General features: G+C 39.3%; 1 protein-coding gene across 4 annotated transcripts in view; it reads right to left on the bottom strand.

Annotated features, from left to right (window-relative positions):
* Acss2 (acyl-CoA synthetase short chain family member 2) overlaps positions 1 to 13,896 on the bottom strand; it is a 48,953-nt gene that overhangs the window by 14,485 nt on the left and 20,572 nt on the right. For 3 of the 4 annotated variants that reach the window (XM_027945226.2, XM_027945227.2, XM_071608866.1), the window contains exons 3-5: positions 788 to 879; positions 480 to 583; positions 160 to 232 (exon numbers count right to left, since the gene is read on the bottom strand). In XM_027945226.2, coding sequence (XP_027801027.1) covers positions 160 to 232; positions 480 to 583; positions 788 to 879 — 269 coding nt within the window. Of the gene's footprint in view, positions 1 to 159; positions 233 to 479; positions 584 to 787; positions 880 to 5,097; positions 5,283 to 13,896 lie in introns of those variants that run through there. The other variant, XM_071608865.1, reaches the window with a different exon arrangement.

The following is a 13,896-nucleotide window of genomic DNA, read 5'->3' as shown; positions in this document are numbered from 1 at the left end:
GCTGATTTGGGCTGACAGAAGGTCAGCTGAGGTGAGGACAGGAGAGGAAAGGCAGGCAGTGCCCACCTTCCATTTTGAGCAGCTCCGAACCAACAAGCTTATTAAAGACCAAGACTCTAGTGTGGGGGGTTCTGGAGAAGGAGTGAGAAAATTAGTCACCTGTAGTGATGAGAAGGCTGCAACTGGAATCCAGGATCCGTTCACTTAGAGACTCTGCAGAGAAGCCTGCAAACTAGGGAAGGAAAGAAAAACTGAGGGAGAGAGGGAGGTCCCAGAGATTGAGTGAACAAGGAAAGAAGTTGCTCATGAAACACTTAGGATCTCTAAGCCAGGGTCCTGAATAACTGAGTTGGACCTATGACACAAACACTCTAAGCTCCTTAGTTTGTTATTTACAATCTTCTGTTATCCAGGCCCAACCTACTTCTTCAGAGCCCTGTCCCCCTCTATAACCCCTTTTCACTAGCCCAAACTCCTACCACAATGGAGTGCAAAGCTCCCAGGCGGGCACATGCCAGCATGGCCACCACGAGCTCCAAGATCATGGGCATGTAGATGGCCACTCGGTCACCCTTCTGAATGCCTGCAGGTAAAAAACACAGAATATGGACCATGGACCCTTCCTGATGCTACTTGCTCCTTCCCATCCAGCTGTGCCCCTCCCCACCCTAGCTGACTTTTCAGCTCCTCTAATACCAGAGTCTTTCCATTCTTTGTCTTCTCCCACAAATTCTCAGATATCCCAAGGTCAGGCCTTTCGGTCCCTTTCCCACACCCCCACACTCACCCTGTTTACGGAGAACATTGCTGAACTGACACACTTGGACCAGAAGTTCACGGTATGTGATCTGGGTGGTTTCCCCTGGCTCATTGCCCTCCCTGAGGTACACCAGAAAGAATAAGTGATTAGGGGTACAACTTCATCCTCAAACAAGAGACAGGAACAGTCATAAAATCTATCTAGCAATAGCAAGACCTGGGACTATCCTGTGGGAATAAGCCATCTGCCATCACATCTGAGCTGACTGGACAGATATTCTGGCTTTTAAAAATATTTTGTTTTGTGTGTGTATGTCATTGAGAAGTACACATCTATCTCTGGATCTCATTTTTTATGTTTATAAAAATGGGGTGATGGTCACTTCTCTTGCATTCTTGGAATATGTTAAGAAGAAATAATATCACACATGTGTATTTTCCTAATGAGGCTCAAGGCTGCATTGGTATTATTCAAAATATGGTCTCCAGATCACTTGCAGCCCTGTTACCTGAGGAATTTGTTAAAACTAGATTCCTAGGCCCAAACTCAAACCTACTGAATCAAAACCACAGAGTCCAAAAATGTGCTTCTTTGTTACAAGCTGGTACAAAGAATCAGTGGGTAATTCTAATGTCCATAAAGTTTGGAAATCATCACCGTTGGGCTGGGGATATTACTCGGTGGTAGAATGATTGCCTAGCATGCATGAGGCCCTGGGTTCAAACACTGCAAAACACACAAACAACACAAATAAAGTAAAAAGTTTTCCCTCAGTATTTGTTCCAATTTGATTATTTATTTATTTGTTTGTTTATTTATTTATTTATTTTTGGCGTTGGGAATTGAACCCAAGGGTGCTTAACCACTGAGCCACATCCACAACCCTTTATATTTTTTATTTTGAGACAGGTATCACTAAGTTGCTTAGAGCCTTGCTAAATTGCTGAGATTGGCCTTGAATTTGCAATCCTCCTGTCTCAGCCTCCTGAGCCACTGGAATGACAAGCATGCACCATCAAGTCCAGTAATTTGATGATTTTTAATATAAATAATACATACAAGTGGAACTGCATAAAAAAAATACATAAGGATAAATGTCCCTCCCATCTCTATCTCCCAATCACCTTGCCTACCCGGCAACCACTGCTACTAATATTTTGTGTGTCTTTTCAAAGACAATCAATTTGCAGTTAGGGCCACACCTAGTAGGATATAGGGCCTAGGGTAACTCAAGTATTATGGAGTGACTATAATAATTACTTTGGAAGAAGTCACATTGTTAGCATCTTTCATAAGATCCTTGGAATAGCACAAAATTGGGCTGGGGTTGTAGGTCAGTGGTAGAGTTCTTGTCTTGCATGCGTGAGGCCCAGGGTTTGATCCCCAGCACCACATAAAAATAAACAAATAAAAATTAAAATTAAAAAAAAAGGAATAGTGCAAAATTCAAAAACTGAATTTTATTGTTGCGGTGGTGGTGCTAGGAATGGAACCCAAGGCCTCATGTGTGACAGGCAAGCACTCTACCACGAAGCCACATTCCCAGCACTAAAAATTGAATATTAAAAAAATTGATTTTTAAAAGGTATAAGCACCTCACAGTCTCTAACTAAGTACAGGAAAACAGTGGTAGGAAGAGCTGCTTTATTCAAGAGAGAAGCCTATTATACAAGCATGTATTTATATATCTATGTTTATATATACTCATTTTTATACACAAATGATAGCATACAATGCACACTATTCTGTCTTGTTTTTAAAACTCAGTATCATATATATCAATAAACTACACAAAACTCAACTGTACACTTAGTAATTTTGCTTTTAAAATTTTAATAATGTATATTGGTATCATTCTCTATCAAGACTAAAAGAACTATTTCATTCTCTTTGTCAATTGTACATACAATAATTTATTTAACAATAAAGGCTTCAATGAATATCTTCATATATAAATTACCTACAACTATATCTATAGGATGAATTACTAAAAGTGGAATTGTTGGGCATTTTAAATATTGATAAATTTAGGAGACAAGCACATTCAGTAGGAGGGCCAAAGAATGCTTCTCCCTGGGGAGGTGATATTTTGGCTAAGACCTGAATAATAAGAAGTAGGTTGAGCCTAACTATTATGTATAACTATAAAGCGAAGGAGGAGGAGGAAGGGGGGGGGAGGAGGAGGGGAGGAGGAGGAGGAGGAGGAGGAGGAGGAGGAGGAGGAGGAGGAGGAGGAGATAGCCATATTATAATTCTTTTTTCTTAAGAATTTTTTTTCACAATACCTTTTTTCTATTGATTTATTTTTATATGGTGCTGAGGATCAAACCCAGGGCCTCACATATGCTAGGCAAGCGCTCTACCACAGCCCCAGCCCACCATATTAATTCTTGAGAAGTGTATTCCAAGCAGAGAGAGAGCATCAAATGGAAAGGCACTAAGACCTATTCAAAGACCAATAGGAAGTCAGTATGGCTGGAGTACAATGAACAAGAGGTTGGGTAAGAATGAGAGCTAGGGCTGGGATTGTGGCTCAGTGATAGAGCGCTTGCCTAGCATGTGTGAGGCACTGGGTTCGATTCTCAGCACCACATATAAATAAATAAAGGACCATCAACAACTAATGAAATATTTATAAAAAAAGAATTCATATTTTTAGAAAAAGAATGAGAGCTAGACAACAGCCAAATCATGCAGGACCTTGTAGGCAATAGTAAGAAGTTTGAATTTTATTCTACATGGTTTCTTTCTGGTTTCCCTTATACACAAAGCTCAACCCCACTTCCATACTTTTGATCAAGTCATTGCCTCAATTAAGAATGTTCCTTGTCCTCCTTCACAGCACCATGTAGCTCTCCCTCAGCACTACAGGCCTTTGCATCCCCTCTCCTTCTACCCAGAATTCTTATGAAGGAGGAAACTGAAACCTAGAGAGACATAGTAAATGGCCAAGGTCACATAATAATAAGTGGAAGAGCCAAGAATAGATTCTCAGGTCTTCTGATTTCATATCAGGACTCTCTTCCTCATAGTGTGAAGGACAGGGACTGGCAGGGAAGCCAAATCTTTTCTTACTGACAGAGGTTACACAGAATATTATCAGCCTCTTTCCAGCTTCTAGCTTGATGAGTCAGTTACTATCCTCTCCTTGGCTTTAACCCTCCTGGGGCTAAGAGAAGCCAAGCACAGAGAGCTTACTAAAGTGAGAAGGAACAAGGAGAGAGGGAGCTGGCAAATGGCCCTGAATGCCAGAGGCAGGAAAGCATTTCCTTGATTGGCCCACTTACCAATGTTATAGGAACGTTAGAACATCTCCAGTTACAGTTGAATGCTGACATATATATATCCTTGTGCATATGTCCCCATGTGTATACCTATACCACCTCACCCATGTGTACTTACTAACAAAAAAACACATATACTGATACATAAACATTCTAGGCACAAAAGCAGTCTATCTGTACACATGGGCACAAATAAACATAAGTATATATATTCAGAACTCAAACATGGGCCATCTGCAAGCACCACATTTACATACCCACTATTTTTTCATGAAACTTTACATTATTTAAAATTATCTCATTTATTTTATTTGTATATTATCCATGTCTTTCACTGGAGCTTATGTCCTTCATAAGCTCCATGATAGCAGAGACCTTATCTGGCTTATTCACTGCTACCTCCTAGCCACTGGAATACAGCCTGGTAACAGAAGGTAAACAAGAATATATAAGCACAACTTTACAAGTACAGCTAACTTGAAATCACTTCTAGTCATGCATGTGTGCGTACACACACATAGTGTATGTGTCTCTCCCTGGCCATGGACTCAAGTTCTACATTATTGATCTAGGCACCTTACTCATTCCAGTGTCTTCTTTCTCTGACATATACACCAGGCTGGGGCCTCTGGCTGGTTGGAAGAAAGGAGGGGACAAAGTACTAGCATACCACAAGATCCTAAGCCCTCTAGGAAGTCAGAGCTCTTTACAGAGCATCCACTTTTATCTCCTAACTCTGAGAGTCAAGGAGATTATGAGTTTTTCCTGGGGTCACTGGGTAGGTTGTAAAAGAGCAGGGATAAGGACTTAAAAGTCCAAGCCTCTTTCCTTCACATTGTGAGTTACATGCTCAAAAATTAACAGGGTCCAGGCAGGTATTGTAAATGAGGAAAGTAGATCACATGAAAGAAAATCTTTGATAAAGACAAAATATTATTCCCTTTCCTCTTTTCTTACTTTCTTTCTTTTCTTTTTTAATTCCCCAGCCCCACTCCTTTAGTCCTCTTAACTTTTCTTTAAGAAAACAACAACAGGGCTGGGGTTGTAGCTCACCGGTAGAGTGCTGGCCAAGCATGTGTGAGGCCCTGGGTTCGATCCTCAGCACCACATAAAAATAAATAAATAAAGATATTGAGTCCAACTACAAATATATATATATATAAATAAAACAGCAACAACTGCAGTAGAGGGCTCACCCATCGTCCAGTAGGCCCTGGGTTCATAACCCAGCCCCTCAAGGGCAGGGCAGGGCAAAATGGCAAAGTATACTTTACTAGCCGGATATGGTTGTGCACCCTGAAGTCATAGCTACTTAGGAGGCTGAGGCAGGAGGATTGTAAGTTTGAAGCCATCCCAGGCAACTTAGGGAAATCCTGTCTTAAAATAAGAAATAAAAAGTGCTAGAGTTTAGCTCAGTGGTAGTGCACTTGCTAGCATGTACAAGGCCCTGGTTTCCAACCCCAGTACTAGAAAAAGAGAGAAAGAGAACACAGCAATATATGTACGATAACAGTTAGCCTTAGTTTGTGGGGAAACATTAGCAAGGGGCAGCAACTAGAAAATTGGAGAATGCATGCTCTAGCAAAAAAGAAGGCGTTGGGCTGGGGTTGTAGCTCAATGGTAAACCACTTGCCTACCACATATGGGGTGCTGAGTCTGATCCTCAGCACCACATAAAAAATAAATTAAAAAGTATTTCATCCATCTACAACTAAGAAAGAAAGAAAGACGCATCTAGTACCTGATTTTGTCCACTGGCTCAATTGCCAATTTTTTCAAAATTTCAAGACATTCCTAATATCTATTTTTGTTAAAACTTCTGAATTTTTAAGTGTTGACAACAAAATTTTAAAACTTTTAAATGCTGTAGCACAAACAAAACTATTAATGAATGCCTAATGGACTACTGATTGGGAACCTTTTCTATAAACCAGATCACTTACCCTTTATCTAGAGGCTACAGGGTTAATGGGACAACCCAAGGTTCACAATCACTAGGTCCTTCTCGTCCTTCCTCCAAGGAATCTTCTCCAGGGAGCTCTTTCTAACTACCTCATCCTCATATTCTCCGAATTTACTTTAATATATTATTGATTCAAAATATATTTAGAAGTAGACAACTTCTTTTCACATTTATTTCTACTGTCCCAGTCCAATATCACCATTAGTTGTCAGATTGTATCATTACTCCACTCAAAATGCTCAGATTGCTTTCCATTTAATTTTAAGTAAAAGTCAAAGTCCTTATAACAGCTCACTAGTTCCTACATGATCTAGTCCTTTTCTATTTTCATATATTATCGTTCTCTCTTCCTCTCCTCCCTCTGCTCCAGCCACATGGCCTCCCTAGTGTTTGGTAAAAATACCACAACACACTTAACCTCAGAGGGTTTGTCCTCCACTTGGAGCATTCTTCCTCTAGAGAGCCACATAATTTATTCTCTTTGAATCATTGTTCAAATGTTGGTTTCTCAGTGAGGTCATCTTTGACTATTCCATAAAAGAGTACCTGGCCCCCTTAGCCTCAGGTAGTCCAAGTTAACATCTTCCATGAAGTCTTTCTTAGTTTTCCTTTACCCCCACCTACCTGGAAGCTGAAATTTCTCTCTTCTTCCCAAGGTCCTTTATGTCACTTTCCTTGTGATTTATTTTTTCACCTTGTATTACACCTTGGGCTCTTGGAATAGAGATCATGTCTTCTTCTCTGTCTCCTCCAAGCACAACTAGCATAATAGATACTCAAGGGTCATGGTCAAATCAATGAAAGACTGATAATTGATTAGTGACAAGAAATATTGATATTCCCCTCTTTATATGAGAAAGATAGTCATTGAACTGAAGATTCTAATTCCCTACAACTACAAGCAAGGCACAAAATGGGAGTAAAGAGCTAAGAGAAAATAGGTGGGAGGGTTGGTAGAGAGCAGTTGTCTAGCATGCATGAGGCCCTAGGTTCAATTCCCAGGAAAAAGAAAAGAAAAAAATAAAGATAGAGGGGAAAACTGAGTTCTCCATAGATAGATTGGAGGGGAGAGTCTACTGGCAAGTTAGGTCTTCCAGAGCAAGTCAAACCTGCTATGGGAGGAAGTCAAACCTGCTATGGGAGGAGCAACCAACTGAGATTTCAAGGAAAAGAAAAGATATTGTGTGGGAAGCCATACTCGCAAGTGATTTAAGTTACCTCCCTGGCTGGGTGAGAGGCGCTTAGACAACTGTGTCAGAGCCTTCCCCACCCTGTCCCAGGTGCGAGGGCTTGTCCGTGTGGAGGTGTGCCTGGCCACTGATCCGAAGACCAGTCACTGACCCTGACCTTGGAATGCTGTCCCCCTCGACCTTCATTGGATGGGATTTTCTCTTGAATTTTTTGTTCCCCAATAAAAGCTCACTCCCTGGCATGCTCTTCTTCTTTTGCTAGCCTCTTGTGTAAACCTCGCCACTGCATTAGGTGGCTGGAGGCGGGAGCTAGGAGAAGCCATCTCCAAAGCTGGGCATTAAAGGTAACGAGAGTATATCTCTTTAATTTTAAAACTCACTAGTTAATTTCTATGCTTCGAACCTCTTTTATGAAGCTCGCGTGCTGGTTGCGTGGCAGAATATTGAGGGGTGTGAGAACAAGTCTTAAATTTCTGTTATCTCTATTGATTCCATACTAGTTCAAGTTGCCTTAATCTGTTGCCACAATGGCCCCCTAACTGGTCTCTCACTTCACTCTTTCTCCCTTCCAATCCATACATCATTTGGAATGATCTATTAAAAATTGAAATCATACCACATCATCTCCTACCTAAAACCCTTTAATGGCTTCCTTTGCATAAAGAAGGAAATCCAAGCTTCTAAACCCTGTATCCTCTCCAGATTCATCTTGTGCCATTCTCTCATTCTGCTTACTGACTCCAAACACACTAATCTTCAGAAAGACAGAACATTCCATGTTTTTTTTTTTTTTTTAACTATCTTTTCCCAACTTTTTGAATGGCTTTTATGTTTCAGGTCTCAGCTTAAATGTCACCTTCCTAGTGAGGCTTCCTCTGATCACCTTTAATTAATATCAGCCCTTCCTGTTATTCTTCCTTACAACATTCCCTTCATTTTCTTCGTGGCAGTTTTCTTAAGGATGCTTCTTTTATTCTTCCCCACCTCTTCTAATGGCCTGTCTCCCCTACTAGATAAAAGGTAGCTTCTGAAGTTAGAGACCAGGTTGGTTTTGTTCACTGCTGAATTCCTAATGCCTTGACAAAACCTTGTATATAATACATATTCAATAATATTTCTGGATGAATGAATGAATCTGAAGGATTGTTATAACAAAAAAAAATGGAACAGCTAGGTCAGTGGGAGAGCTCATTTCTGTCAGAGTTGTCCAAAGATAGAAGATCCTTTAGGAACTTCCTAACTCTAAAGATATCATGAACAATTTTGAATTTGCAGGAATACGAAAGAGCACATTCTGCCATGTGGAACAAGCAAATCCAGCGTTTCTCAAAGTATGGTCAGATAGTGTTAATAATGCAGATTCCAAGGTCCCACCTCATACAACTTCAGGATAGACAGATGTACAATTTGAGTTAGGGAAACAAATACTTCTAATAGATGATTCTCCAGGGAGGGGGACATGGAATTTTCATCTTACAAGCTTTCCATATAATTTGTGTTCACTGAAGACTAAGATGATCTGTAAGGCCCTTCCAACTTTAAGATTCTTTGATTTTTATAAAATGAAGAAATAATATGAAAGAGTTCTATGATCCATAAAGTACTGCACAAATATGAGGCATTCTGAGGTAAATATGCCCTCAAGTTATTTTCCCTTTCACCAAGGGAGCAAGAAGTGGAAGCAATGTAACTTGACAAATTAGCAGTCTAATGTTCCCTCTGGGTATTTTTGCCCTAGCTGAAGTGAGGAAAGAGAAAGGCAGAAAGAGGAAGTAGAAGGAGGTACACCCCAAAACTCATCACAAATCACTCAGAATGCCAAAGGCAAATGAAGCTTTTGAGATCTACCAGTTTTATTTACAGATGGCACAGAAATGGGAAGTGATGACTTCAAGGTTACTTAGCACTTTACTATCAACATTATTCTAAAGTAGTGCTGTTCAATAAATAGTAGTCACTAACCACCTAAAGTTATTGAACACTTGAAACGTGGATGAAGAACTGAATTTTTTTCAATAAAGTTATTTAGTTTCAATAAGCTTAAATTTCAATAATCACATGTAGCTAGTGGTTACCATACTGGATAGTGTGGCTTTATAACAAAATGACTCTAGTTCAGGACATTGTTTTCCTAAATGACATGGTCTTCAAAAGAGAGATGTTGTTCTCAAAACAAAAAAGTATAAGGAAGAAAATCAAAATCAGAGTGTGGTTGAAGACTACTAAGGATGACTTTTAGTGTAGTTATCAGAAATCTATCATTCTCTTTGGTTTCTCTCTCTCACTCTGTTCTTTTTTTTTTTTAAACTCCATAGATTTCTATATTCAAGTGATAGCTAGTTTGCAGACACTAATGCAGCCTCATCCAGCTCCTGATTTAAAAACTGGAATCAACTATCATCCTATCACTTGAACCTGGAAGTACTTCCCATTAACTATAAAACTAACAAAACTAGAGTAAAAAGTCTCAATAAAGGAGAAACACCTGCCTAAACATAGTTTACCTTTTGTTCCTCCCTGATTCAGAAAGCCAGGTCTGTACCAACTGAATGTTGAGGGAAATACAAATAAAAACTACAATGATATCCCAATTCACACCCACTAGGATAACCATAATAAAACAGACAGGTAATAACATGTTGGCAAGCATGTGGGGAAATTGGAAGCCTCATATATTGCTGGTGGGAATATAAAATGATTCAGTCACTTTGGAAAAGAGACTGGCAATTCCTCAGAAGGATAAGTACAGAGTTACCATATGACCCAGCAATTACACTCCTAAATATATACCCAAGAGAATTGAAAGCGTGTATATATATATATATATATATATATATATATATATATATATATTTGTATACAAATACCCATAGTAACATTATTCATGATGTCAAAAAGTAAAAACATCCAGCTACTCAGGAAGTTGAAGTGGGAGAATTGCAAGTTCAAGGCCAGCCCAGGCAACTCAGAAAGACCCTGTCTCTCAGTGGTAGAGTACTCACCTAGCTTGTGTGAGGCGCTGGTTTCGATCTTCAGCACCACATAAAAATAAATAGATAAAATAAAGGTATTGTGTCCAACGTATCCACACCCTGTAAAAGTGGCTGATCACAGAAACTTCCTCATTTGCCTTGAGGTCTGGGGTACAGGGATTTCTAAAACTGTCTCTTTCCTGGCCTATGTTAGCCAGTGTTGCCCATCTTTAAACAGATACCCTAGGTATGTCACCTATGGCTTCCAGATTTGAGCTTTCTTTGCTGAGGCTCAGTAACCTAGGTCCCCCCAGGATCTTCAAGAGGTCTCTGGTCCCTTTTAGGCACTCTTCTATGGTCATCTAAATACTGTAAGAGAGTGAGCTCAGGGTGCTTCTCCAAGAACTCACCTAGGACCACATGGAGTGCTTCATTGAAGATAGTAGGAGAAATCTTGAAGCCTTGTGTGAGTCTGGTCCATGATAGCTGTCCATTGATTCCTTTTTCCTTGTCCAACCACTTGAAGGTGAATATACAACTAATATATATATATATATATATATATATTTTTTTTTTTTTTTTGATCTACCAGTTTTATTTACAAATGGCACAGAAATGGGAAGTGATGACTTCAAGATTACTTAGCATGTTAAAATATACATATATATATATACATATATATTTTAGTTGTAGTTGGGAAAAAAAAAAAATATATATATATATATGCATAGGGCCAGGCGCATGGCACATGCCTATAATCCCAGCGGCTTGGGAGGCTGAATCTAGAATTCAAAGCCATCCTCAGCAAAAGCGAGGCAATTAGCAACTCAGTGAGACCCTGCCTCTAAATAAAATACAAAATAGGGCTGGGGATGTGGCTCAGTGATTGAGTGTCCCTGAGTTCAGTCTCTAGTACCAAAAAAAAAAAAAAATTAAAAAGGGATGGGGAGGTAAGTCAGTGGTAAAGTGCTTGCTTAGCGTGCATGGGGCTCTGGGTTCAATCCCCAGTAAAACACACAAACACATACATACACACACACATACACACATGCCTATCAATTGAGGAATGTATAAATAAAAATATGATATATCCATACAAAGGAACATTATTCATTCATAAAAAGGATGAAATATTGATACATGCATGCTACAACATGGATAAACACTGAAAACATGCGCCAGGCATGTTGGATCACAAGTTTGAGACCAGTCTCGGCATCTCAGTGAGGCCCTAAACAACTTAATGAGACCATTTCTTAAAAAAAAAAAAAAAAGGCTGGGGATGTGGCTCAGTGATTAACTACCCTTGGATTCAATCCCCAGTAACAACAAAAAATTCTGCTAAGTGAAGAGCCAGACACTAAAGGCTACATATTGTATGATTCCATTCATATGATATGTCCAAAATAGTCAAGAGTCAGAGAGTCAGAAAATAGATTTGTGGATGTCAAGAACTGGAGTGGGGAAAGTTGGAAGGAAATGAGGAGTGACTTTTATTGAGAAAGGAATTTCTTTTAGGGCAATGAAATGTTCTAAAATTGATTATGATAATGGCTATATACCTCTGTGAATATCATTGAAATATTCATTTTTAAAAAGTTTTTAGTTGTAGATGAATACAATTCTTTTATTTTATTTATTTATTTGTATATGGTGCTGGGGATTGAACCCTGTGCCTCACTACCTCACTGTGCCTCACTGCTGCTGAGCTGCAACCCCAGCCCTGAAATATACATTTTAAATCATTTGTACATTTTAAATGGGTGAATTGTTTGATATAAATTACACCTCAATAAAAAAACTCACTGTGACTTTGATTAGAATTACAATAAACATATAGATTAATTTGGAAAAAATACAGACGTCTTTACAAGTATTCCTTTCCAGAAATATTATAACCATTATTTCATCAGAAAAATTTAGCATTATCCATTCATTCATTCCTTCTTGGCTTGTTGGCACTTTTTTAGTAGTATTACAATCATGTAGACATCTGTTTCCTTCTCAGTGCCTAGCACCAAGTTTATACATGATGGGCATTTTATACATAATTGTGAAATGATTGGATAAAATAATGAATGAACAAATGAACAAACTTATAACTGTTTTTGTAACCAGCAGGACCCAGGCTGATCTGAGAAAAGAAATATGGGAGGAAGGAGGAGATAAGAGAAGATATAGACAAAGAAGATAGACACTGGACAGGCACGGGAAATGGTAGACACAGAGAAGAAAAGAATGTGGAACTTTTGGAATGGACTAGAGAAGAGTTTCTTGAACCCCTAAAGTGGGCTCAGTCCGGACTCCATTGCCATGAGACTAGAAGAAGGTCCTGGAGCTGAGGTTCAAAGTACAGTACTCTTGCTCTGTTATCTGTGCTATTATTATACACTGTCCTCCGGCCAGCTATTTTCAGGCCTTAATCCAGAGACCTTGTGTCTGTTCCCCTTGGAAGGTAGCTTTGGTGCCAGCTGGACTCTGTACCTCTTCTCTGTTGAGAAGACAGAACATGAGCCAGTACAGAAGATAACCCTTTTCTCCATCTACTTACAGGAGGGAAATCATACACAATTTTTCCTACCATTCTGTGCTGGCCTTACCCATAACAAGTGAATGAGGGCAGCTTTCAAATCCTTTATTGTCACAGCATTTGGAATGCTGCCTAAAAGAGAACTGTAACTGAGGGCTAGGGGTAGAGTGCTTGCCTAGCATGCATGAAATCCTGGGTTCAATCCCTAAGGGTGGTAGGGGAGAGACAGAGACAGAGAGAGAAAGCCTAGACTATAAAAGAAAATGGGAAGAATAGCCAAGGGTACCATCTTACATGTACATCAGATCCCTCAAGTGAAATAGATACATGCAAAAATACTCATTACAGTGGTTTGTTATCTAGGTAAGCAGCATTGTTTAAATTGTTAGTCTTCAATCTAGTGTACTCTATTTCTGTGGATACCTAAACAGAAAAGTTTTCAGAGATTAAATATATCTAGATCCTCAAATTTCATGTGTAATATTTCCTAACACTGATCTGTTAGGAAATCTGGAGTTGGTTCCCCTTGCCTACTCTCTCCTTCACAGTTTTCCTTCTCCCATGTTAATATGAATGTCATATTCTCTCTTTTATCCCAAACTTTATTATGGGGAGGAATCAAGCTCAAACCCTCACATACGCTAAAACATGCAGTCCATCACTAACCTACATCCCCAGCTCCTAAATAATTATTTTTTGATGGTACCCCACTCTGACATCAGAATTGTCTGAGGGGATTGTGAAAATACAAGTCAGGTATGGGAATGTAGCTCAGTGGTAGAGTAATTGCTAGCAAGTGCAAGGTCCTGAGTTCAATCCCCAATATCACCCCCCCCCCCGGCCCCGCAAAAAATGTCAGAGGTTTTATCTTCAGGAGATTCTGATTCATTAGGTTGGGGTGGGGTCATAGATTTATAATAAGGTCCTCAGGCACTTATTTATACATGCTAAAATTTGGGAAGTCCTGGCTCTGAATATGGAGTCACTAGATTTATTGTTTACTCCTTATTCAGTGTATGAACTGCAAAAAAATGAGCCTGTTTCTTTCTTGATAAAATATAAAATGAGAGAAGAGAAATAGAAGGAGGTGAAGGTTAATGTTAGACTGGATAATCTGTAACAGGTCTCAAATTATGGTTCCATCTCTCCCTTCCAGCAGCAGAGAATGGGCCTTCAAAATCAGTTTCAAAGAAAAGA

This window comes from Marmota flaviventris, chromosome 2 (genome assembly GCF_047511675.1).
Source record: "Marmota flaviventris isolate mMarFla1 chromosome 2, mMarFla1.hap1, whole genome shotgun sequence".
NCBI lineage: Eukaryota > Metazoa > Chordata > Mammalia > Rodentia > Sciuridae > Marmota > Marmota flaviventris.
This window is presented reverse-complemented; position numbering and strand designations above follow the sequence as displayed.